Consider the following 24,913-nt stretch of genomic DNA (forward strand, 5'->3'; position numbering starts at 1 on the left):
TGATCACCAGCAAAATTATAATTTTATGTAATTCTAATGGATCACAAGATCATAATCTTTTGATTTTATAAAATTACTTTTAAAAGCATAAAAAAAATTCATTCTTAACTCATTGGCCATACAAAACTAATAGGTGGGCTGGACTGGACTCATGAACAGAGGGAAGACTAAGGGAGGGAAGGGAAGTGGCTACCTCATGATTACACTTTAGAAAAGGTTCCCCCAGGATTCTGGAAATGGTCGGGAGAAAAGCTCCTGCTAGGAATGGGTATTGTCTCCACACAGCCTAGCTTCTTTCTCCACTTCCCATCTTGGTCACAGTGTGGCTAAGCTTTGATGCTGATCAAGCTCTGAGACCTTCACCTGCCTCAGTACCACCTTGGAGGAGTCCTATGTGCTCAGTGATCTCAGGTTTATGAAGAATGTCAGAAATAAGATAAAGAATACCAGGACATGGACTGGCAATCCCTCCATCCAGATCCATTAAAACCAACAACTCGGGAAGAAGAGAATTGTTTAAACAGAATGTTTAAGGTCTCTTAATAATTTTACATAATTCAGTTAATCATAAAAACATATTGGGAATGTCTTTGCATTTCTTATTGATTTGAGATTAATATTGATATTAATAAATGTATTGCAAAATTAACATTTCATTAATTTCTAAGTGTTTGTTGGTCCCTCACAGGAGAACAGGCGAAGCACTGACATGCCCTAGTCCATGCCATGGGCTTCCTAAGGCTCTTTCACTTGGCTTATCCTTGTATAAGATCTGTCTATATTCCTGTCCTGAAGCTTCCTCTCTTAGAGCTCAGAAACCTTGTAACTGTTCACTCTTTCTTTTGATTATGTAAATATTTAAAAAATATTTCCAGTTTTCTAACCCACAAATGTTTTCCTGGAAATCTTGGGAATCCATCATTTTGAGTTGCAATGCTCTGCGAGAGAATAACACCTGTGTCCCAGCCTCCTTGAGGGAAGAGGAGTCCGTCATTGAGGCACATGGATAGGCAACATTTGTTGTCACAAAAAACAAACTGAAAACTTAAACGTACTTTAACATGCTGGTCATATCCCACTGGTCCATTTTTTTAAGTCTCCTCAGCATCCTCTCTAATACAAGCATATGAAAATCCTCACACATTCTATCACAATGGACTGGGGTAGAGACTAAAGTCATCTCTCTCCTCTACTGAAATAGCCTTGACTAAAATCATTATTGTCTGTTTTTCACGGGCCACTCTTTATTCTTATATCATCTCTGACATAAATGTAATAGATATTTTTACCAAGTCTGAGGAAGGCCATTAAAAGAGTTGGGCATCAGGATTGTGTGGAATTAGGAGTGAATCATGAAGATAAACTCCTCTAGGTTAGAATCTAAAAATCATGCCTCCTCATTGATGTGAAAGACTGAAAGACTTTCTTTTTTCCTGTAAAAAACATTTCAGAGTTTTTTGTCATATGAAGAAATGATCAAATAATATATAGTCAGAATCCAAAGAAGAATTTTTTTGTGTAATGAAGTGAATGAAAACACCCAGTTTCCTTTCTTGGAGTTTGTGCTGCTAATAGTATCTGTCATAAATGTTAATTTTACAACAAAATTTCTATTGAAGAATTTATATTCTTCTTCAAGAATATCCTGTAAAGTCATGCAAGTGTCATGAACAAATACTAGATTGTGACTTCCTTCATAAATGATTTAGTTAAGCTGTGAAGAAACAATGATGGGGTTGGAGAGACTGCTCAGTGAGTCAGAACATTTGCTGTTTTTATAGAGGGTCTGGGTTTGGTTCCCAGAACCCATGCTAGGTGGCTCACAATCACCTGTAACTCCATTGCTAGGAGATCTGACATCCTGATATCCTCTGCCAGCCTCGGTGGGCACTGCATTCATACACACACACACACACTCACACACACACACACACACACACAAACACACACGCACACTTAAAAATCTTTTTAAAAAGAAATGATCTAACAGTCTTTTCCAAAACACTCTTCACCTTTATTCCCCTTTCGCCTCACACTCCATTTTGCTATTGACTAGCCTTTGTTGTCACATTGCCAAACTGGGGTCATCAGCATATTTGCCCCACCCCTTATACCCCTGTCAGTGACCAGGACTAGGGCTCACTCTCTTCTCTTTGATTATACAGCTTCCTGCAGCTTAGCGACTCAACACTAATGCTTCTGTCCCTCACTCCAGAGGCTCAACACCAGTGCTTCTGTCCCTGAGTCCAGAGACTCAACACCAACGCTTTTGTTCTCAGAGTCCTTCCCATCAACTTCCTGTAATGAACTTAGTTTCTGTCTATCAGTTGTGTAGTGTCCCGGCGACCATATTTGGAAAGAGACAGTCCTGCCCGGGGCCCAGTTGACTGTGGCTAGCTTTTGTCTCAGTGCTGAAGCCACTGGGCCAGCGAGGTTGGCTGGGGGGAAGATGGGGCCATTACAGCAGGGGCACTGGTAGCCTGCAGGCGCTGTGTTTCATGGTAGCTAGGCAGCATGTTCATTGATACAGGCCTAGTGACCCCTCCCCATCATTTACCCTTTGGCTTGTTCCTTCAACTGGCCAAGTTATAGAGATGTTTGTTTTCCAGTCTATTGTTACCAGTATAATGATTTTGGAAAGACATGACAGGGCAGACAATCCCCTGTTCCTTACACTCCCGATGTTATGAAAGCTTATTGTTTCTCTTGTAAATCAGGGCATTTGGAATTACTATGGAAGTCCTTCAGATGATATAGAAAGCATGTACTTTTCTGTTAAATGCTTTTCTACCTTTTCTAAGACAGTGTCCACACCACAGCCTATGTCAGATGTATCCAATCTCTCCCCTCTGCAGCGTTCACTTTACAGTGGTCCTGCTCCATCATAAATCCTATCTCAACATATCCTGCATATTAAATATGCAGTCCAAACATCCCAGTGTCTATGGAAGTCCCCCGGTGATCCAATATTAATTTTCTAACCAACTTCCTCAGGAAGTACCCATATATCACTACTCTGCAGTAGATGAGCTGTCTTATGCACACTTTACAAATGATTTATTTCTAGATTATGCATATGTGTGTCTATGTGTGTTTTGTATGTTCCTGTGAATGCAGATATCTGAGGAGGCCAGAGACATTGGGTCCTTTTGGAGCTGGAGTTATAGGTGGTTTTGACCCACACCCAACATCTAGCTGGGTACAGAGAACCTGACTTGGGTCCTCTGCTGGAGAAGCATGCTCTTTCAACTGCTGGGCCATCTCTCCCAACCCTATGCACACTTCTCAACTCATTTTCTATTTTCATTCTTCCTTGTAGTTACTAAAATATCTCAGTAAGTCTGGGGTTGTTTTCCTGGTACATCTTGGACTTGGAACTTACTGTCCACTACTCCTGTCAACTTCTGGGCGGACCTAAGACCATCAATTACTCCTTATCCCCCAGTCTCCATGCTTTTGTAAATACTGAGAAATCTTCTGTGAGACTCACTACATCTGGAAATGACTTGTGTTTACTTCCTACTTTTCTGTGATTATCTCATTAGAGTCTAAACCCCAGAGAGTCTAAGTAAGAATGTATCTTTCTTCCATTCCATCAGCTGCTGCAGTAGCTTATAGGACTTGTCAAGTAAACTGGAAGAACAAGTAGGCAAAGAAATGAACACATGGGTGGGCTGGGAATGCAGGTTGGTGGTAGAACACCTGCCTAGGGTGTGTAAGACTGTGAAGAAAGCTTTCTCTTTTTGTTTTTCCTTTGTGTTTAATTCTTTTTCTCTATGTAGCCCCGGCTATACTGGAGCTATGTCTTCTATGTAGACCAGCTGGCCTCGAGCTCAGAAGTGCATGTGCCTCAGCCTCCTGAGCGCTGAAATTAAAGGTATGCACCACCATGCCCAGATTGAAGAAAACATTTTCAAATACTATGTTTGGGAGGATTTGAAAAATCTGGGTTATACCTTTTTAAAAGGTTAAACAATTGCCTATATACACTATCACTGGACCATGTATCTACTTTATCTGTATCTACTTAAGTCCTTGAATGACTAAGAACTTAGGGCTCCAAAGTGGAGGTGGGAGATAGTATAGTTGATATGTTTGGTTTAGGAAACAGAATTATATTCCACAGTGAGGGAAAAAGATACACAGCCACATGCCCTTCCGCCAATTAATTGAGTTGTGGTTTGATCAAACATTTCAGGTTTTTTTCTGCTTCTATTCTACAAGATGTTATTTGATTTACAAAATGAGGTTTGCTATAAGCATGTTGTTATTGAGATGTGAAATGTGCCGAAGTCAATGCATTTTTTCTCTCTGGGTCAGTGTGAAGTAAGAGAGCGTGGCATCCAATTTTCCTCCAGGTGGCTTTTATGGAGGATGTTAATCAAGTACCCACATCTTCTCAGAGGCAGAAAGGCTCGGTGTTCTGCAAGCCTGGCTTGTTCTCCACAGTGCACACACCAGGCAGAATAGAAGCAGAGCCATTTCATAACACAGCATGCTTTATGTTATAGACAAAGTCCCAAGACAACAGGTTCTGTTTCCAAGGTGATGCTTTTATTGCAAAAATCTTCTTTGGTCTGAACTTTGACCATCACAGTATTTTGTTGAACTGGCTCCAGAAAGTTCTTTAGTCCCAGTTCCTGCAAGACATGATCTATCTAACAGTAGTAGCTGACAGTGTGTTGCTTATATTGTAGGTAAGCTAGGAAGGACAAACCTCTCATACCTCATATAATTTTAGAATCTTCATATTTTGCACATTAGATTATGGATTCTTAAATTTCAACTGATCTTTACTTCAAATTTGGGAAGAACTCTGGAGTAGGACTCATTAGCCTCACTAAGCAGGTTGAGAAGCAGGTTTTGATGACAGAAGGGACTGGATAATGGCCATAATCGAACCTGTTACCCATAGCTCCAAAGTTATCCTCAGTTACCCATGATTCATTTGCTTTTTGTTTTTTAAATAGTACTTGTCTCTTCCTTGAAGAATTCACCCCAGACAATACATGCGTGTTCTTCCTCTTGGGTGCATTCTCTAATGGAACCCAAGTTCATCTATAGCCTGTGTCTTTCTAAATACTGTTCTTCAGTTGTTTTTAATCATAAGACACAAAACCCACATTTGATCTCTACAACAGATGGGCCAACGAAAATATCCTCCATGAACTTGACTGGAGATGCTGGGGAGACTGGAAAGGCAGGAGAAGCACTAACTGTGGTATTTTCAATGAATTTTAATCTTCTCTGTGAAAAGTAAAGGGACATTGGAATACATGCCCAGTGGCATTACTGACCATTGAAGCTGCCTCCCAGGTTCCCAGCCTAGACTCCCAGAATCTACCCTGTGTCCTCCCCAGTCCTACATTGAATCCATCTTCAAAGACAGCAAGTACTGGGCATTCTACTGATTTTGTGCATGGAAGGCTCTGAAATCTGTCCTATTTCTGTCTTCATTAATCTCATCTCTTCCAACTTCACCAAGATGACTTCATTTCCATGTCTTTTCCACCTGTCCAGTGTCAGTTTTCTATCTCACAGAGACAATAAGTAACAAATAGGCCTCTGAGAATCTCTGTGTTTTTACTCGCCAACACACTCCTGGTACCCTTGGGTGCTTCAGGCAGGAAGCTTTCAGTAGGTGCAGATCTTCATAGATCTACCATGCTCTCCTTCAAGGGAGTATCCATGAAAGCAGCCACGCACAGATTAACATGGAGATACAGCTAAACATAGCGAACCACAAATCTGCAAACATGCAGCATACTATAGAGTCCCAGGACACTGACCAAATATGTGTTTTGCAAGTGGGAAACGTCATCTCAGATGCGGAGAGTCAATCAGTGGTGAGCCTGCTGTCTGTCAAAGTTCTTTCATTAAAGCTATTTCAATCCAACCTTGAATATGGGTCATTAGACTAAGATACCCCCAAGGAGGTTCCTTGTTCTTCTGTAGTTAGATTCTAGAGCATTTTTTTCTTTGGTCAAATATCCACAACCTTTTTCCCTAGGGTACCAAATCAGACTTTTTTTTTCATGTTAAGTTATGATGATTCATTATATAGTAGACATAATTTAATGGGGTGGGTAGGAAGGAAGAGAGTCTGGGGTCCAAAGCCCCTTGAAAATCTAAGTCCCATAGACTGCTTGAAAATTCCAAGTTCCAAAAATAATCATACTTACCCCAAAGTTTGTAGCAGCAAAGCGATCAGAGGCAGAAACCTGCACGTTAGTGGAGACAGTTGTATGAGCATAGAAGGCATTGATGTTCGCCAGCAGGGCGCTCATGACTGCAGGGACACCCGGGCACATGTACTTAGAAGACAGACATGAAAAGTGCCTGAAATGTTTAAAAAAGCAAGACATACAGTGCTTTTAAAATGGAAGCTAATCACCATCCACCAGCCCACCTTCTCATGTTAGCATTACGTCATTCCTCAACTACGTCTATGGGAAGGAGCGAAAGCTCCTGTGGTCTCTGACTGGAAGAAAAGACACAGTCAGCCTCTTAGACATTTTGCATCCACACCTGTGAAGTAGTGTGATTAGAAAGCGACTTCTCACGGTGTTAACGTCAGGCTCTTTGAACTATGTGGGTGCTGTATGCTCACTGGCAAACACAGTTCCTAGAAAAGTCCAGCATTCTGGAATACCAGCTGGGGTCACAGGGTCACCCTCAGTCCCCAACCTCATCTTTAATTATTTAAGAGCCTATGGTGCCGCATTTCACCCAAATGCTCATTTGATTCTGTCTGCTCCCCACTTTCCCCTGTATTTTGCAGCAGGGGGCCCCACTTTTCACGCACACTGGCACCCCTCATTCTGCTTCACACATGACTAAAGTTGCGCTACTGAGGTTCCCAGGCTTGAAGGGCCTCCATCAGCCACTCTGTTTCCTAAGCACTTTGTTACAGACAGGATTCCATTAGACAAACAACTGAATTATGCCAGGCCTGAGCACAAAGGCTCTCAATTGAAACCTCTACTAAGAGAATCATTTATCATATCAAAAGCACCGGGTGCTCTGTTCTGTTTCTTCTCTCAAGGAAACCTGTCACGTGTGAACTCTCTCAAAAGATTGGCAAGCTGAAAGTGTCGCTTGTGATCAGTGTGGAAATATGATAAAATATGCACAGCAGGAAGGATCTCCATATGTAATGTGACCCCATTGGCTCAGATATTTTAGTAATTTATCCCCCATCCAGGAACCCCTGCATTCTGTGTTATTGAATGCCAAAACAGGCTGTATGTGTATAAGGGCATAGCACGAGTGGCATCCTACAAAGCAAGCCAGTGTCAGCCCTGAAAATTGTGGCCTTGCTTGGCTCACAGCTGGGCTGGATTTCTCCCTTTTTTTTTTTCCATGAGATTAACTGAAAGTTGATTAAAGTTATGGTCCTTGAGAATCAGATGTTCTAAGAGGTATATGATGCCTATCATTTAACCCTAGAAATGTAAATGCATTTACGTTTTTAAATCACTATCTCTGAGCTTATTAAAATTAATTAATACCCACCAAGAATGCTACAAGTGAGAGGCAGTGATATGGCTGAGTGGGTAAAGGCATTAATGTCACACCTCACAAGCTTCACTCTGTCCCTAGAACCCATGTGGTGCAAGGAAAACTGAGCACTTTAAATTGTCCTCTGACCTCCACACACAGGCTCTGTGGTGCACACATGAATCCCCATGCACATTTATACACATACACACCCCACACAAAATAAATTAAAAATGTAATTCAAAAATTTAAATATGAGTACCGTAGCAATGCAATATTATAAAATTATTTCTTTATTTTTACTTACTTAATTAATTTATTTATTATATATATTTTTAATTAGGTATTTTCTTCATTTACATTTCCAATGCTATCCCAAAAGTCCCCCATACCCCCCCAACTCCCCTACCCACCCACTCCTACTTCTTGGCCCTAGCGTTCCCCTGTACTGAGGCATATAAAGTTTGCAAGACCAATGGGCCTCTCTTATGAAATTATTTCTAGTATCTCTTACAAGATTGGAACTTTACCGGACCTCACAGAATTAATAATATATCTTGAAGTCATATGGGACTTAAGGCCGCTATACTACTGTGTACTCAGCCTATTTGTTTAACTTGCTTTTAAGAGAACACTATAACAGACAACCTTACTTGCCTTGGATTTTCCATGTAATCAAGTTTTACAACCTGAGGTAACACAAAGCTGTAATTTTAAATTATGTACTCTTCCCTGCCCCTGACTCAGAACAATACATTTGCACTATTTGCTGAAAGCTGCAAATATTGAGGTTAAGAGCAATCTTCTAAAATGAACATCTTCCATAGTGTTTTGCTATATTGGTTGATAAACAATGACATTTGTAATACAGTTTGCTATCTGGGTCACTTGGGGTTCAGTTGGAGTCAGTGACTTAATCCCTTGTAAAACTGTTAAAAAAGATTTCTGTAACATAGTCCGTTCCTTCTCCATTTGATGGTTTCTGTGATGCTCAATAAGAGACGGAAAAAAAGCCCTTTGTTAGGGACAGAAACACAAAGAGATACAGAAACATAAACAGACACAATCACATGGCACTCTCATAGTCAGACACACTTGAACACGTACAGATACAGTCACACAACAGATAGACACACAGGGACAGACAGACACATATAAAAACACAGGAACAGAGTCACAAGAGAGCTTCCAGACAGGCACAGGTTCAGACTCAAACAACAGACAGAGGACAGAAGACACAGGGAGCATGAAGTAGATAATTCAAGTCTGTACTCTTGGCTAAATGATACCAAGGGAAATGCTTTTATTTCTTTCCTTAATGCGAAACTAATGCATTATTGGTGACGGAGTTAATCGCTAATGCACTTAATCCACAAGAATACCACAAATGATATAAAAACTGTTTCGAGAAGAAATTTTAAAGCTTCAAAGTAAAGTCCTCATGTTCCTCCTTGCTCCTCAAATTTTATAAAATTAGATTTTCATGCCCTAATCATGGGGTAAGAATTAAGGAATCTTAAATGCCTAAATATGACAATTTGGAAGAGGATAAAAGAAAAACAGACATATGTAGGAAGAAGTAGAGGCATGATATCACAAGCAATTACCAAAATAAACTTTACCAAAAGTCTGAAGCTGGAAGAGTGTCATTTGGAAATGGAGGGCACCACAAGAGTAACCTGGTTTTTGGTTTCAAAGTAAGTTAGCCAGGCAGCAAAACAGCTCACTAGGTGAGCTTGCACTTGATGTACGAGCCTGATGTCCCAAGTGCAATCCCCAGGACTCACACAGTAGAAGGGAAGAACCAATGTCTCAAGTTACCTCCATACACATGCACTCTTGTGATAGGTAAATAAAATGTAATAAGAATGGGAACAAACCCTCACAGCCAGGTTGCTTAGGCTTTAGTTCTGTTATCTGTCTCCTGTAGTGGGTATGAGTAGATCAGAAGGTTAGAAGAGAAAAGATTAGGGTACAGGACATAGCCCCAAAGGTCCAGTCTACCCGCAGGGAAAAGAACAGTCAGAAGGGAGGGGCTTAGGCTGAGAGGCCAGGCAGAGACCAGGGAAGAATGAAGAACTTGGAGTCTGTGGAGGCTGATGCAACAAATACTTAGATATAGGTCTCAAATCAGTGAGTCAGCTTGCAGAATAGCACGGACCCAGGCATATAACAGATGTACAAGCAACAGTGAGACAATCACAAACCAGACACATAGTGGCATGAGTCACTGAGTAAGAACACGATCAGTATAGACTTCAGAAGCTTAGGAAAGATGCCTTGAAATGAGGCTAGGCATTAGAAAGAAATAGCTCAAGGATGAGATAGTACAAACCAAGACACAGTGAAGACACAATTGGGTGCAGTCAACCCTCTACTGCTAGGAGAGAATTTCTGACCAGTATGTCTGTTGGTTTATGTGGAGCTCTGTACCGTATGTTAGGCCAACTACATCTTCATTGGTCAGAGGACTTTATCAAATAAAACTCGAATTCTCACAAAGTAGATGCAAGTTAAAAAGTCATCTCCCAGAAACTATAATTCCTCTACACAAAAAAGAAGCAACATCATCAGATAGGTATTTTTAAGAGATTATTTTGGGTGTAAGATTTTAGGAGGATGTGTTGGAGAAAGGAGAATGGAGAAAAGGAGTCCAATAGGAAGAAGCTATCTGAAGTTCTTTTCCGTGTGTGTGTGTGTGTGTGTGTGTGTGTGTGTGTGTGTGTGTGTGAATTATGCTGTAGCACCATGCAGATAGACTTGTTTCATTATGATATCTAGTCAAAGTGCAGGAGTGGAAGATGTCTCTCAGTACATTGACTTCACTTCCTTAGGGGCCTCTTCCTCTCCTTCTGGGGTGGTACACTGTAGATGTACATGTGTGTCTGCAGTTCTGCTGTCTTTATTGAGATCTTATTTAATACAGTGATTGCCTACACCCAGAGATGGATCAATGTTTTGTTTTTGGTCTTGTTTTTGGTTTTTTCCTAATGGAAACAAGGCAACAGGAGCTGGAGGCATTTACAGAGTTACAGGGGACAAGGCAAGTGCTCAGTTTCCTTGACAGGACAATTGATCATGACATCAATCACTTTATGAGCATTTGGCCATGGTAGGTGGTAGTAATGTTTTAATGCTGTGATGACGACCACACTCCATCATCGCTCTGCTGAGAGCACTGCTTTAAATCATCCAGAACATTAGCCAGAAATTCATCTCAAAGAACTGACAGAAATATCTAATTCTCTGATTAATACTGGAATGAGGCAATTCTGGGGTCTGATGGGCACTATCTAAAGAGGCACAGGAGTCATTCTCCAATCTTCCAGAAGGCTCCAAAAAGATCAGAAAGGAACTCAAATCCTACCAGCCCCAGAAAGCAAGAGTACCAACCAATGACTTCAGATACCAAGGACCAACTTTCCCTAACTTCAGGCCAGCTGACTGGACTAAGAAATACTCAGTGATGGACTGTGTCTTACCTCTTAAGTATTACCTGGCCACCAGGAAGGGGGATGACATGTCTGATGCTGCTCACTGTATGCCTCTGTAGCAGAGAGTTGGGCCTAGCTATTTCCCAGCAGGGCTGTCCATCAGACTCTACTCCATGGTAACTGTCTCCAGAGGCAGGAATGCCTTTTCTCATTTACCACACATAATTCCCTCTATACACATCAAAGAGGATTCAACTCCTAAAGTGCAGTACAGTTGTGCAATAGGGGATGGGCAATAGGCTGTGAAACTCATTAGAGAAAAGGGTGAGAGAAGGCTGGGTAAAGGCAGACTCCAGAGATGGAGTCTGATATTTTATGTATTGCTTTTAGCACAATAAATTTCTCAGGTTGTGGGTGGTGGGAGCTAAACCCAGGTCCTTGGCAAGAGCAGTCAGTGTTTTTACCCACTGAGCCAGCTTTCTAGCCACACCAAACTCAGAGCCGAGTAGAAGCAAGAGCCATTCCTACTCTGGAGTTCTAATGGCTGTGGCCTAAATCTGTCCTCTATGAGGAGAGATATTTCTATGAGGAAATTATTCCTTTGACAGTGTAAGGAGGTCAGTTCTTTGAGGGGTGCTAAGATAGAGATTGGCATTATCATGATTGACCCAATAGTAGCTTTTAAAACAGTATCCTAGAGAGATCCTGCCACACTGAACATGCTGAGAACACAGCAAGAAGACAGTCTTCCATGAACAGGAAAATGCTCCTCACAGGACAACATTGACCTTGGATTTCACTGTCTTACTAACTTATGGTAAATAAACCCCCATTGTTTATAAGCCATCAGTTTATGGCATTTTGTTATAGTCACATTCATAGGCTTAAGGCATTCTGCCTAAGTCCTTACACCTACATGCACAGGGAACATCTGCTGAACAAATAAATTATGCATTCTAGAATGCTAGGTCCAGATCTGGACCTAGGTTTCTTATTCACTGCTGTGCCCTCCGTTCCTGCAACAGTTCACCCATCTTGCATACCCTGAAGAAAAGGTTGGACATCAACAAAGAAGTCAGTTGCCCAACATTCTCCTTAGAAGGCATGTGTGTGGCTTTATTAGCTGAATAAACCTGGTTTAAGACAATCTCCCAATAGTTTTGGTCTACAGATGAGTTTTTGCTAACGGGACTGAGGCACAAGTCATTAGAGTCACAGCAAGAGGCTATGACCCAAAGCTTTTTCTCAGTTGGCATCACAGAGGAAGACCCTAGCTTAGCAGGATCCCACATTTCAAGCACAGCTTTGGCTTTCTTTTACAATGAATTAAAAACTCATTAATGAGTTAAGTATGTAACCAATTATGTAAATTTATGTAAATTTAAATTGTGTAAATTTGAATTATGTGAGCTGGGGCATTGTCTCAGGTGGTAAAGTGCCTGATGGATAAAGATCTGAGTTCATAGCTTTAAGCCAGGTGGAACAGCACACATCTGTAAGGCCGGAAATGGGGAGGCTGAGAAGGCTGATTGCCTGGGCTCATTGGCCACCAGTGTAGACAATAGGGCAGCTCTAGTTTCAGAGAGAAACTTTGTCCTAAAATATATGGTAGACAGTGACAGAGGAAGACACCTAGCAGGCACCATTGGCCTCCACATATATGCATACAGACATGCACATACATATATACATGGACTAATACATATACTACACATAGCCAATCATTTCAACCATTTCCTACAATGAAATTCCGTTTATGTTCTCAGAGGTATTAGAACATTATAAGGAAAAAATTGTACACTTATACAAGTGAGAAATACCAAGCCACACTATAGTGATGTAAATAGTTTGTATGTCTGACCCCAGGAAGCAATCCACATGGTGGAATGTGCTCCTTAGAGAGAGGGAACAAAATTTGCTCTCACTGCTGAAAGTTGGAAAGGCCCTTCTGTTGTGGATTGATGGCTGTACTTTCCACATGGGCACGGAGTCTGTAAGTACCTGATTGTTTGCTTGTTCTGATAGGAGAAATGTAGTCTCTGTCCCCATGAATGTTCCAGAGCAAAGGGTACAGCTTTATTTAACAGACAGGATGACAAACTGTCCCTGATAAGACATAGCCTGTGGTAAGGGGGATTGTGTTTATAGTCAGCAAGATGTAGGATACAGGACTGGCAAGCTGAGTCTTAAAGCTCAGGTCATTTCCCAGCAGAACAGAGTCTACTTTCTCTGTATTCTGAGAACTGCTCAAGAGAAAAATTTAATGACACACTCAGAGTCTAACACCCAGCTCCTCTTACTTACCCATCAAGTCTAACCTCAAAAGAAACACGAATGCACCTGCGAGAAATCAGTCGGTCTCCACAGAAGCAATAGAGCAACATGGCTAAGAATACAGCCCAAAAGTATCAACAGAAACTTCTAGGAAAAGTCAGAAGAATTAAGCCATTTTGTCCTTTTTCAAATGTATGTGTGTGTGTGTGTGTGTGTGTGTGTGTGTGTGTGTGTGTACTATGCCAATAGGATATGCCTTCTTTAAACCACAGCAGCTCAACTTTGTGATTTTTAAACTTTCTAAAAAAATTATGTATTTTCTATGTATGTGTATTTTGCCTGCATGTATGTATGTGCTCTGTGTGTACGGAGGCCAGAAGACAGTGGCAGATCCCCTGGAAGTAGAGTTGTAGACAGTTGTGAGCCATCATATGGTGCTGAGAACTGGACTCAGGTCCTCTGGAAAAGTGCCAACACTTTTAACCTTTTGAACTATCTATTGAGCCCCTAACTTTGTAAGTTTTAAATATTCAGAGGCAGAATTCTAAAATGAGGGTGAAAAATGTACTTCTGTGTGCTTGTTTGCTTGCTTGGTCATCATGATTTGTTGGTTTATTTTCTGACATGTTATTTATGTATTTGTTTTTTTTTTTGTCTTCAACCAGTTTTCAAAACAATAGAGAAATACCGATTCACTATTTCATACATGTAATTGTGAAGATAACTATATCCATAAACCATCCTTTTCTAGTTGAGTTATTTTTTAATTTAATTTTATTTTGTCAACAATCTATTGGAAATTAACTTCCATTTCTGCTACAGAAATATCATTTTGGAAGCATGGATAAACTACCTCTGAAAAGTATTTTTAACCCTCAATAACATGTGTCAGCATCTGAAAGTTTATTTTCTTTTTTTTTTTTTTTTTTTTTCCATTTTTTATTAGGTATTTAGCTCATTTACATTTCCAATGCTATACCAAAAGTCCCCCATACCCACCCACCCCCACTCCCCTACCCACCCACTCCCCCTTTTTGGCCCTGGCGTTCCCCTGTACCGGGGCACACAAAGTCTGCGTGTCCAATGGGCCTCTCTTTCCAGTGATGGCCGACTAGGCCATCTTCTGATACATATGCAGCTAGAGTCAAGAGCTCCGGGGTACTGGTTAGCTCATAATGTTGTTCCACCTATAGGGTTGAAGATCCCTTTAGCTCCTTGGGTACTTTCTCTAGCTCCTCCATTGGGAGCCCTGTGATCCATCCATTAGCTGACTGTGAGCATCCACTTCTGTGTTTGCTAGGCCCCGGCATAGTCTCACAAGAGACAGCTACATCTGGGTCCTTTCGATAAAATCTTGCTAGTATATGCAATGGTGTCAGCGTTTGGATGCTGATTATGGGGTGGATCCCTGGATATGGCAGTCTCTACATGGTCCATCCTTTCATCTCAGCTCCAAACTTTGTTTCTGTAACTCCTTCCATGGGTGTTTTGTTCCCACTTCTAAGGAGGGGCATAGTGTCCACACTTCAGTCTTCATTTTTCTTGAGTTTCATGTGTTTAGGAAATTGTATCTTATATCGTGGGTATCCTAGGTTTTGGGCTAGTATCCACTTATCAGTGAGTACATATTGTGTGAGTTCCTTTGTGATTGTGTTACCTCACTTCACATAAAACCAGAGACACTGAAACTTATAGAGGAGAAAGTGGGGAAAAGCCTTGAAGATATGGGCACAGGGGAAAAATTCCTGAACAGAACAGCAATGGCTTGTGCTGTAAGATCGAGAATTGACAAATGGGACCTAATGAAACTCCAAAGTTTCTGCAAGGCAAAAGACACTGTCTATAAGACAAAAAGACCACCAACAGACTGGGAAAGGATCTTTACCTATCCTAAATCAGATAGGGGACTAATATCCAACATATATAAAGAACTCAAGAAGGTGGACCTCAGTAAATCAAATAACCCCCTTAAAAAATGGGGCTCAGAACTGAACAAAGAATTCTCACCTGAGGAATACCGAATGGCAGAGAAGCACCTGAAAAAATGTTCAACATCCTTAATCATCAGGGAAATGCAAATCAAAACAACCCTGAGATTCCACCTCACACCAGTCAGAATGGCTAAGATCAAAAATTCAGGTGACAGCAGATGCTGGCGAGGATGTGGAGAAAGAGGAACACTCCTCCATTGTTGGTGGGATTGCAGGCTTGTACAACCACTCTGGAAATCAGTCTGGCGGTTCCTCAGAAAATTGGACATAGTACTACCGGAGGATCCAGCAATACCTCTCCTGGGCATATATCCAGAAGAAGTCCCAACTGGTAAGAAGGACACATGCTCCACTATGTTCATAGCAGCCTTATTTATAATAGCCAGAAACTGAAAGTTTATTTTCAATTATACAGGATCAGTGTGGTATGAACCGAATTTCAACACAACTTACAGAGTGATGGAGTCCCAGACATCAATTTCATTAAATTCAACCTTTCTCCTCTATTTGCTTTTGGCAATTGAAGATCTCTAACACCCAGCGATAGGTCAGGAGAAAGTGAGGCTCAAAAATAATGTCGGTAGGAACCTCTACTTCTGGTTCCCTCTATTGCAAATATGTATTGAGTTTCTAGTGTGCATTCAGAACTTCCAATCCAGTGAAGTAAAAGTGGTGATTCAAGATTTCCATCTACGCCACTTTATTTAGAATTCAAGTTAGATCTAAGCCGCTCACTGTACTATATTTCTTAAATATAAGTATAGTTTTTAACTGTGCTGACATATTGACATATAATTAGAGGCCTGTATCTGTTTATAAAACCAATTAATTTCTAGCACCAATCACGCAGATCAGTAATATGAGCAAGCAAAGAGTCTGTACTTTCGGAATTATTAGATTGTTTCAAGCAATACATTTCTTTCTTCTGGTATGGTAATGGCAAATTTTGTATTGCCAAAGCAAAATCTTTCCTGGACAATATTAATGAGGAAAAGTGCGCAGTAGGCATCTCCTCCATATATATATATATATCCTTTAAATGAGCTGGAAAAAGGCTTAGTCAGTAAAGGCACTGGCTGACAAACTCAATAATCCAAGTTTGATTCCCAAGACCACATGGTGGAAGGAGAGAACTACTCCAGCAAGTTGTCCCCTGACCTCAATACATTTGCTATAGTCTAGCCCTCCAGTCAATTCTGAACAGAGAAAGTTTGAGTAGGAACTGGGAGGGATGCTTAGTGGTTAGGAGCAACCATTGTTCTTGCAGAGGAGCTCAGTTCAGTTCTCAGCACCCATATGGTGGCTCACAACCATCTATAACTCCAGTTCCAAGGGATCTGACTATCTCTTCTGGCTTCTGTGGGCTCCTACACCCACATGATGCATATAAACTCACTGAGGTACACACATACACAAAAATTAAAAAAAAAAAAACAAACAAACACAAAACCCAAAAAAAGATTTAAATACCATGGCATAGGGTAAATCACATGTCAAAGTTACTGACTCTCTTACAGCTGCCAGAGCGCAGAATAGATCACCTTGACAGTGAGTCTCTGCTGCAAGATGTGGGCAGGAGAAGTGGGTGGCTATCAGTCAAAGAGATAAAACCTGAGTTTCTAGATTGTGGAGGAAGTCTTTATTTTCTGACCTCTGTGATTTCTTGTATGTCTAAAAGTGTGATCATTATTATTGAGCACCAGGGCATTATATAAGTTGAAAAGAAATAGCATTTATCAATGTGTATGTTCATGTAAATGTATGTAGGTGTCCATTCATGTAGAGGCCAGAGTTAAATGTTTGGTATGTCATACAATCCCCCTCCACTTTAGTTTTTGAGACAGGGTTTTTCACTAAACCAGAACCCTCAAGTTGACTAGGCTGGCTGGCCACTGAGTCCCAGAGATTGTCTTGTCTCTACGTTTCCTGCACTAGGGTACAGCTGCTATACAGAGCTGCAATGCCTACTAGATCTTTAATGTGGATGCTGGGGATTTGAAGTCAGGCACCTATGCTTGTGCACCAATTCTTTAGCCACCAGGTCATCTTCCCAGCCTCAATATTTCAGTATTTTAAACATGTATTTGTTCTTAAATAGCTCTCTTCTAGAACCATGACTGGTGATTGAATGCTATGAATGAATATTTGATGAAGGCCATTGATTTGGCACCAAATTACATACTAAGGTTAGTTTTGTTAACTTAAACTAACCTAGAATCACCTGAAAAGAGAGTTTCAGTAAGGTTCTGTAGACGGTGGGCTTGGTCTATAGAAAACTGTTTTAATTTAACTGATGTGAAAAGACCTAACCCACTATGAGTGGCACCATACTCTAGGCAGGAGCTCCTGAACTATGTAAGACTGGAGGGATCAAGCTGTGCAGAATCAAGTGAGCACACATGCTTCCATTCTGTCTCTGCTCTTAACTGTGGCTGTGACCTGTCACCTTAAACTCTGGCTGCCTTGACTTTCTTGTAGGACAGAAATCTGAATGTGTGAGCTAGTTTAGCTAAACTAAACCCTTTCTCCCTTAAGCTGCTTTCTTATTAGAGCATTTTATCTCAACAACAGAAATGAAGTTAGGAGAAAATTGATCATTTCTATAAATAGAATTGGTTGATTATCCAGGGCCTCATCCATTTATTTTACATGAGAATATGACCTTGGTGCTAATATTTGCAGTTACATTAGTATATGCCTAAAAACACTGTACTATTATACATTGTACATAGATAATAAACTAAACACACTTACAAACACAGAGGAGGCAGGAAACTATCCATCGTGGAGAATAAGAGGTCCAATTCTAAGTCCTAGTGATATACCTGTTAAGGTCAGGTGTCTGTGTAAACTGACTCATTATCCCAGTCATGCAGTAGTGGGGTCCCTCAAAACTCAAAAACAAACATCTTTGCTTTATTCACAACAGCAATAGTATACACATCGAAGGAAGAACTCAGGCTTTTCCTTTTTTTTCTTTTTCTCTTTTTTTTATTAGACATTTTTATTAACATTTTAAATGTTATCCCCTTTCCTGGTTTCCCCTTTGAAAATTCCCTATTGTTTCTCCCCTCCCCCTGCTCACCAACCTACCCACTCCTGCTTACTGGCATTCCTTTATACTGGGGCATAGGACCCAGGCTTTTCTAAGAGGCTACAATGACTCCTTATGTGTCAGATGTTAACAACTGGGTAATCATAATAGTGAGATGGCAAGGCTTTACTTTCCTCAGATACCAAAAGGATGTTCAGACTGTTGGGCCCTATTCTCAGAATATCTGAGTCAGTGGGTCACAGGTGGGAATTTCTAAATCTCCCATGCTACTGATGCTGGTGAAGAGTTCCCCTTCCCAATGTGGAATAGAGACAGGAGGGTAGTAATGGTGAGTTCTCTGATCCTTAGTGTCTTACTGATGCACTTGGCAACATGCACATTGTAAAGGAATTATTTTTTGATGGATTTCATTTGGGCTAGAAGAATTGAGATGAGGTCCAGAAAAATGGCCACCGGGTAAGAGTGTTTTCCAAGAGGCTTGACATCCTGAGTTTGAATTCCAGAACCCCATACAGTGCAAGCAGTGAACAGACTCCTACAACTTTCACTTTGACCTCCACAGACAAACTATGGAAAGTATATGCATGCACTCGTGTACACACACACACACACACACACACACACACACACAGAGAGAGAGAGAGAGAGAGAGAGAGAGAGAGAGAGAGAGAGTGAGAGAGAGAGAGAGAGAAAATATATGTAAAAAAAACCACAAAGAATTGAGATAAAGGTTCCTTTTCTTCCCATTAGATGTAAATTGAGATCCATGACCACCCCAGCATCCTACAGTACTTACGTCATAGCTTGATAAATGGACTCAACCCCATAACGCATGGCAAATTCATCCACTATTTCCTGAGACGCATCATCAAAGAAAACCTTCCAGGCTTCATCGCCCTTGACCTCTGGTATTTTTACACTGCCATTAGACTTCACTTCCGTCAGGTAATGGAACAGGTTCTGAAAGCAAACAGTTTGCAGTTGCTCAGAGACTCCTCAGGACAGGGTAGGAATAGTTAACTGTGCTTTTCTATAGAATACCCTTGTATTACCATCATGTCTACACTGCCTGCCTCTGAATGCAACAGGAATATCTCAGATTGTACTAAACTGAATTTGTTATGGGAAATCTGCCTTTGCTTCTGTTTGGGAATCTGCAGAATCAATAATTCATCTGTTTGTAATGTACCCAGCCCAGCCATTTCCAGTAACCTTGGTAGCAAGCATCCTTACCAGTTACTGAGCTAGATCCCCAGCCCTAGAAAGTACAGCATTGAGTATACATCTTCTCTGCTAGGGTTCCAAGACTAAAATCCTGTGCAAAGCATTGCTGTTTATTAGTCAGAAAATAGAATTCTGGTTATTGACATAATACCTGAGTTCATCAGTCATAAAATTAATCATAAATTCTAAAATTACTTACTGGGTGAACAACTGAAACACAATCCCTCATTCTTTGTTTGGTAAAATGGTGTGAGTGCACACCTTTACAAGCATCAAGTGTTTAGAGGTATGGATTTTTATAAATGTATTTAGAAAACTTAATGTGTTTAAAATCTATGGTATTGTGTTGATTTGCTTGGTGTCACCATGACACAATGTAGAATCTCCTGGGAAGAGATACGCAGGACGAGATTATATAGGTCATGTTGCTCTCTGGGCACAATTGTGGGTGATTGTCTTAACTCACTGCCTTGAGGAGGGAAGAACCACGTGAATGCCAGCAGCATTATTTCACAGGCTGGACTCTTGACTGAGCAAGGGAGAGAGAACACTGAGCAGAAATAGAAATGCATTTGTTCTCTCTCCTCTTGACCGTGCATGTGAGCTGCTGCATCAAGTTCCCACCTCCTTAACTTCCTGGTGCTGATCAATTGTAACATGGAATTATGAGCCAAAATTTTTTTTCTCTCCTAAGTTGCTTTGTGTCAGGCATTTTATCACAGCCACGGGAATGGAAGTAGGAAAGCCACCTTGCTGATGTATATCCTATTGGGGAAAGTGCTCTGTCCTTCTTGCCCAGAGCATGAGGCAAAGAACATTCCTCAGCTTCAGATCATCCATCTCCTTCCTGTGAGCATTTGAAAAAGTATAATTTTCATCCAAGAAGGTCCTACTGACACTTCTTACCTCCACAATGCAGAGCTGGAGAAGGCCCAGGGGCAAGTAGTCAGTTCGTGTACAGCAAGGAACAGACAGGAGCTGGAAGCTTGGTCCTCTGTCTCCTGCCTTGATTGTTCATTCTGAATTCCCACTGAAGGGCCAGTTTTCCACTGGGTTTTCCCACCTCAGCATACCACCTGTGACCACAGGCTCAGCAAGCCCCTGTCCCCACAGGCAGTCGGAACGCCCCAAACCCAATTCTATGACTTTTCAAAACCCAGTGCTTATTTTGTGATTCATAATATCGCTGCCCCTCTGCACCAAGTCTCACTTTCAGGGAAATGTGTTTTGTCACTTACCTCGTGTAAACAAGTGTATTGTATATGGTATGGTGCGACCTTCTCTTCTCCCTTTATCTCCACATTGATTTTTAGTCGGATGGCCCCAGACACAGCTGACTTATCTGTCCGTTTCTCTGAGGAAAAACAAAATGTTCTTGGTCAGTTATTTCAACAGGAGCATAATTCTAATTCAAGTTCCCCAATATACCAACTCACCACAACCATAAAGATTGGGCCAAGTGAGGCTCATGGGGCCCTACCTTTTTTCTGTGAACTATTGGCTATTGAGAGACTCAGGGGACCACTGTGACTAGTTTTGTACTCACTGCAGAGCCCTCCAAAGGCTACAGCCAAACACAGGAGCACATGGACCGGTCTGACTAATCTCAGTGAGTCACAAAACAAAGCAGACGTGAACATGAAAGAGAGCTATGTGTGGGGGAGTGCATGCCGACCAGGATGAAAAGCTGGCAGGTGAAAGTGGTCTGTAAGCTTTACATACATGTGCAAAACTCTTTAAAACCCAATTTATGGGTTAGAGAAGTAGTTGGGTGGTTAAGAACACTTGCTGTTCTTGCAGAGGATCTGGGCTTAGGTTCCCCTGTCCACATGGAAGCTTATAAGAATCTTTAACTTCACTTTCAGGACATTCAATGCTTTCTTCTTGCCTACATGGGTACCAAGCACATCCTATGCATATGTATGTAGATGAAACACTCATATACATAAAATAAAAATAATGGGTCTTTAAAAACAAATTTATTTATGAAACAATTCATTAATTTATTATAAATAATAAATTTATATATTATTTATATATCAGATATATTTCTTATATGTCTATATGTTATATACAAGTAAATTTTAAAAAACAAATTTGTTAATGAAAAGAAATGTAAATTAGCAAACCACATGTACACACACAAACATATGCTTACACACATGCATACAGACATATATACACATATACATGCATACAAATCTATACACACTCTCACACAGATTCATATACACACACAGACACACACACAGAAGTTTACCTAGGGAACATCTCCCTTTTTTATGCCATGTGACTAAGTAACCTTAAGCCCCACAGACAACACTTGCCCATTGTGCTGTTGTAATTGTTAAACTGCCTGTAGAGGCTTTGGACAGAAGATCAAAGAACCCCCTGCCCTCATATAGTAAAATTAAATTCATCATGTGGCAATTACAAGCAAGTTAATCAGAGCATAAAATTCAGAAGGAAAGTGTTTCATTTGGAAATTTCTTCTCAGCATCTTCTTGCTCTTTTTGTACTTCAAAAGATGAACCAAATTCTGGCTAGCAGCAAGATGAAAGCAGTTTTCACATAGTTTATTTACCACTTGTGCTTATTTATAAATGTCATATTAATTATTTGGATTGAATCAAAATACAATCAGTTTATTCAACAATTTGATTTGAGTCAGGGGGGAACAGCTCAACCTATCATAACTTTGAGAGGAACAGAGTCACAATATTCCTAGAATATGAATATGGATTGGGAACCCAAGATTGACACCCATTTCACAGAGGAGATGCATAGATGAAAGGTCACATTTATAAGGAAAAAAATAGTATCTAAATAAAACAATAGTTTATTGCTGAAGACTACTTTACTTGGTCCGTTTCCTAAACATATTTGTGTCATTTTTTAAAAGAAATATTTATTTTATGTATATGAGTACACTACAGCTGTCTTCAGACATACCGGAAGAGGGCAGGTTGTGAGCCACCATGTATGTGTTTGCTAAGAACTGGACTCAGGACCCCTGGAAGAACAGTCAGTGCTCTTAACTGCTGACTCATCTCTCCATCCTTACAAATCTCTGGTTTTAGTCACATAAGACTATGAAGCTTGCCTCCGCTATGTGGGATCCTGACTTTCTCATCTTTGCTGTCTAGCAGGAATGAGTTCTGGAAATTCTTAAGTAGCACAGAATCATTAGGGTTTTCCCCACTTGCTAGGACATCCCTCCCAATCCTATTGTTTTGTTCAGTACCAGGAATTGAACTCAGGGCCTCATACTTGTGAGGGAAGTGCTCTCCCACTAAGCTACATCCCCAGCCAGTTTCTCACATCTTAATTTGAGATGGGTCCTTGCAAAATTGGCCAGGCAGGCCTTGGTCTGGTGATCCTCCTGCCTGTCTTCTGAGGAAATAAAATGACAATCTTGCTCTTACCATATATAGAGTTCTAAGCTAGCAGTAAGTCAAATACAAAGCCTGAGTTTCCTTGCTAACCGCCCCTTTCCAGAGCTGCCAGGAAGCTTAGAGCTAAGGCTATCCCCCAAATCCAGGAGGCACTGACTCTGCTTGAACACACAGGGCTTTGGAGCAAGCATTGCTTTGTGTGGTGGGGTGGATTCCAAGTGAAGAGCAAGGAGAGAATTTGCACAAAGGATATAGTGAATTATTTGTGACGGTTGAACACACTTAGGAATTTCATACAAAGCTAAGAAATGCAAACTAATTCCATCTCTCTCTCTGACCTCCCTCCTTTCCTGTCTTTCTCCCTCCTCATTCCCTTCCTGAAGGCAAACACCAGAAATGAAAGAATCACTAGCTTAGAATTCTCTCCCCTTGAGCAGCTGAAGGTGCTGGAAAAAAAGCTTTCTGCACAGCACCACAGCAAATGTTTCTTTCACAGTTTAAAGGTAGTTTCATATCAAAGATGGGCAGCCATTTAACCAAATATTACAGCTAAGTTCCCCAGCAAACTGTTTATACCCAAATAAGTAAAATCCAAAGAATAAAACACTTAAATTTTTGTCTGATACATAAACTTTATGCTTTAGCTCAATACAATGACATTCAATTATTAAAACACACACACACACACACACAAAAGTAAGACTCTAATTAAAAAGTGATTTTTGAGTATTGCATAGGAAATTGAAGTTTTCTTCCTTTTACATCTTAGGTTCATATGTAAAGTTATTTAATCATTTAAAAAGATGTGGGCGTTTTCACTTCGTTTCTAGTTTAGATTCCAATAATGAGAAGTACCAATGTTCTTTAATTAAGATTCTTCAACTATTTTCAGTAATGAGTTCCCAGTTTAGCTGAATCATCTATGTTTAGATTAAGTTAAATTTCCTGTTTTTGTTATATAATTTAGAGTTTTATTAACTTAATGAGACTTTATTTTGACAATTCTCATGTTACTAAAGTTTGTGGGATTTTTTTAAGCCAATATTTTGTAAGTAGATGCACTGCATTGTGAACCTAAGTGATAATTCTTTGTAGCCCTGGGGCTATGTCAGCTTCTGTTAGACTCATGACCAGTCAGTTCTCAAAATTTTAATTTAACTTTCCCCAAGATGCCATTAAGCAATCTTTGAATCATATCTTTTATGGAAACTGAGATAACTATAGATTAGTACTATTATTAAGTTATAAGTATAGACCCCAGGTGATTCTTCAATTCAAGTAAAAGACAAATTCAAAAGTCTTAGTCCTGTTTCCATAATAAAAGTGCATTTAAATGTCATGTCAGCTAAGTTAATTGATAGCTTCAAGTTAGAGTCACATCCATCCTTCTTGGCTTTGCTAATGAATGTCCAATTTTATATCACCATTTGAAGGAAATTCCAACTAAATAAATTTTTTTCTTTTGAATTAATTTTAAATATTTATTTTTAATTTATGTGCTCACATCTGTGTGAATGTGTGCCATGATGTGGTTTGTCTATGGAGTTCAGAAAAGGGTATCACATAGCCCTAAAGTTAGAGTTACAGGTAGTTTTGAGCCACTTGACATAGGTGCTAGGAACTAAAGTTGGATCCTATGGAAGAGTAGATAATGCTGTTAACTTATGATCCACCTCTCCAGCTCTCCAACTAAATATTTACTGATAAATTTTCATTAAAGGACAGAATACAATAAATTAAACAAACAGTCCTTAATTTTCCAAACATTAGACAAGTATCTTTGAAGCTGTATGTTATGAATCTAAAATCAATAGTGGTGTAAAATTTTCTCTAAGAAGATATTCAGTTGATTCTCTGAGGTTTTTATTTTCATCTTGGATTTATTCATTTTTTCAGTGATACTACGTTTTTATTGACAATTACCCTTCATTGCTAATGAAGCTAACCCAACCAAGAGGTCAACAGAATGACCTGCAAAAGAATTCATTTTTTTAACTATAAGAGAATATAATCTATGCCACAGATACTTTTGAATTTTAA

The 24,913-nt window shown here is 40.2% G+C and overlaps 1 protein-coding gene across 7 annotated transcripts in view; it reads right to left on the reverse strand.

Annotated features, from left to right (window-relative positions):
• Unc13c (unc-13 homolog C) overlaps positions 1 to 24,913 on the reverse strand; it is a 528,734-nt gene that overhangs the window by 194,733 nt on the left and 309,088 nt on the right. For all 7 annotated transcript variants that reach the window (XM_006510931.4, XM_006510934.4, XM_006510932.4 and 4 more), the window contains 3 exons: positions 20,717 to 20,832; positions 19,051 to 19,214; positions 6,183 to 6,339 (listed from right to left, as the gene is read on the reverse strand). In XM_006510931.4, coding sequence (XP_006510994.1) covers positions 6,183 to 6,339; positions 19,051 to 19,214; positions 20,717 to 20,832 — 437 coding nt within the window. The remainder of the gene's footprint in view (positions 1 to 6,182; positions 6,340 to 19,050; positions 19,215 to 20,716; positions 20,833 to 24,913) is intronic.

The sequence above is a fragment of the Mus musculus genome, chromosome 9, assembly GCF_000001635.26.
Source record: "Mus musculus strain C57BL/6J chromosome 9, GRCm38.p6 C57BL/6J".
NCBI lineage: Eukaryota > Metazoa > Chordata > Mammalia > Rodentia > Muridae > Mus > Mus musculus.